The sequence below is a fragment of the Anneissia japonica genome, unplaced genomic scaffold (genome assembly GCF_011630105.1).
Source record: "Anneissia japonica isolate Jap-2015-1 unplaced genomic scaffold, ASM1163010v1 scaffold9017_len1210_cov126, whole genome shotgun sequence".
NCBI lineage: Eukaryota > Metazoa > Echinodermata > Crinoidea > Comatulida > Comatulidae > Anneissia > Anneissia japonica.
Window position 1 is genome coordinate 1 of NW_022726085.1, and position 1,210 is coordinate 1,210.

At 32.2% G+C, this 1,210-nt stretch overlaps 1 protein-coding gene across 1 annotated transcript; it reads left to right on the forward strand.

The window, feature by feature from the left end:
- Window positions 1–7: 7 nt before the first annotated feature.
- LOC117113003 (galactosylceramide sulfotransferase-like) lies at window positions 8–1,194 on the forward strand. Its single transcript, XM_033256216.1, has one exon. The coding sequence runs from the start codon at window positions 236–238 to the stop codon at window positions 872–874; it is 639 nt and encodes a 212-aa protein (XP_033112107.1). The 5' UTR covers window positions 8–235; the 3' UTR covers window positions 875–1,194.
- Window positions 1,195–1,210: the final 16 nt, after the last annotated feature.

The window sequence follows — 1,210 nt, forward strand, 5'->3', positions numbered from 1 at the left end:
TGGCTTTGTCAGAAACATTTCCCAATTTGTCCATTTCAATCGCACTTCTGTTTCAGCAATTACGGAGCTGGACGTGTTCACTCGCCATGTTCGTTATAACCATAAGGAATTTGATTTGGCTATTCCTGGAGCTAAACACGTGACCATCCTCAGAAATCCAGTGTATCAATTCGAGTCTGCATTTGTGTTTTATGAGGTTGCTGACAAGCTTAACATATCAAAATTTGAAAATCCGATGGATATGTTCTTTCAGAAACCACACGAGTACATATCTCAAAGGTTTTACCGATGGGAGACTGTTTTTAATCATCAGTTGTTTGATCTCGGATTCGATACCAAGCTATCAAGTAGCCAAGATGCTGTACAATTTAAAATTCTACAACTTTCAAACGATTTTGATTTAGTCATGATTTCAGAATATTTCGACGAGTCATTAATTCTATTAAAACAACTTTTATGCTGGGATTTTGAAGACATTTTATATTTATCTAAGAATAGAAGAAGCAGTTCCAGTCACTACCAAATGACTAGTTCATTAGTGTCATATGTTTCACAGTGGAACAAAGCAGATATGAAATTATATAACCATTTTAACAAAACATTATGGTTGAAAATTAAACAATATGGTCACTATTTTGTTAAGGATTTAAGTGAATTTAGATCACGATTAAAGGTTGTTAATGAAAAATGCATAGAAGGCAGTAGGCAGATCTATAAGAAACGACGTGGAGATACAGAATTCGAAGAGTATGAATTGAGAAGTGATCTGCCGGTTAGTGATTTAACATTCTGCCAAGACTTACTGAAAGCCCATTCAGATTTATATAAACTGTTAAAAAGGGACATGATAACCCGAGGTAGCATAAGACAATGATTAGCCAATAAAATATAGGAACAACCTCATATTAAAGTTAAATATTTAAAAAGAAGTATTTTAAATTAACAGAATATTCTGTGAAAATTTGAATTATCGCTTTCTGATAAGCAAACGCCTTAATGAAACATCTAAACCATACTTATTCCAAATATCGTTTCATGGTTAATCAACTGGTCATATTTAATTTATTTTTACGAAAAATAAAGTGCATGTGATCAATAAATATGAAACTATGAAACTATGAATGATATTTGAGATATTCACGTTCGGTATTCCTGAAACACGGCGAAACCAGCATTATCAATTCTCTCTTACTATTTATTTAATATATAT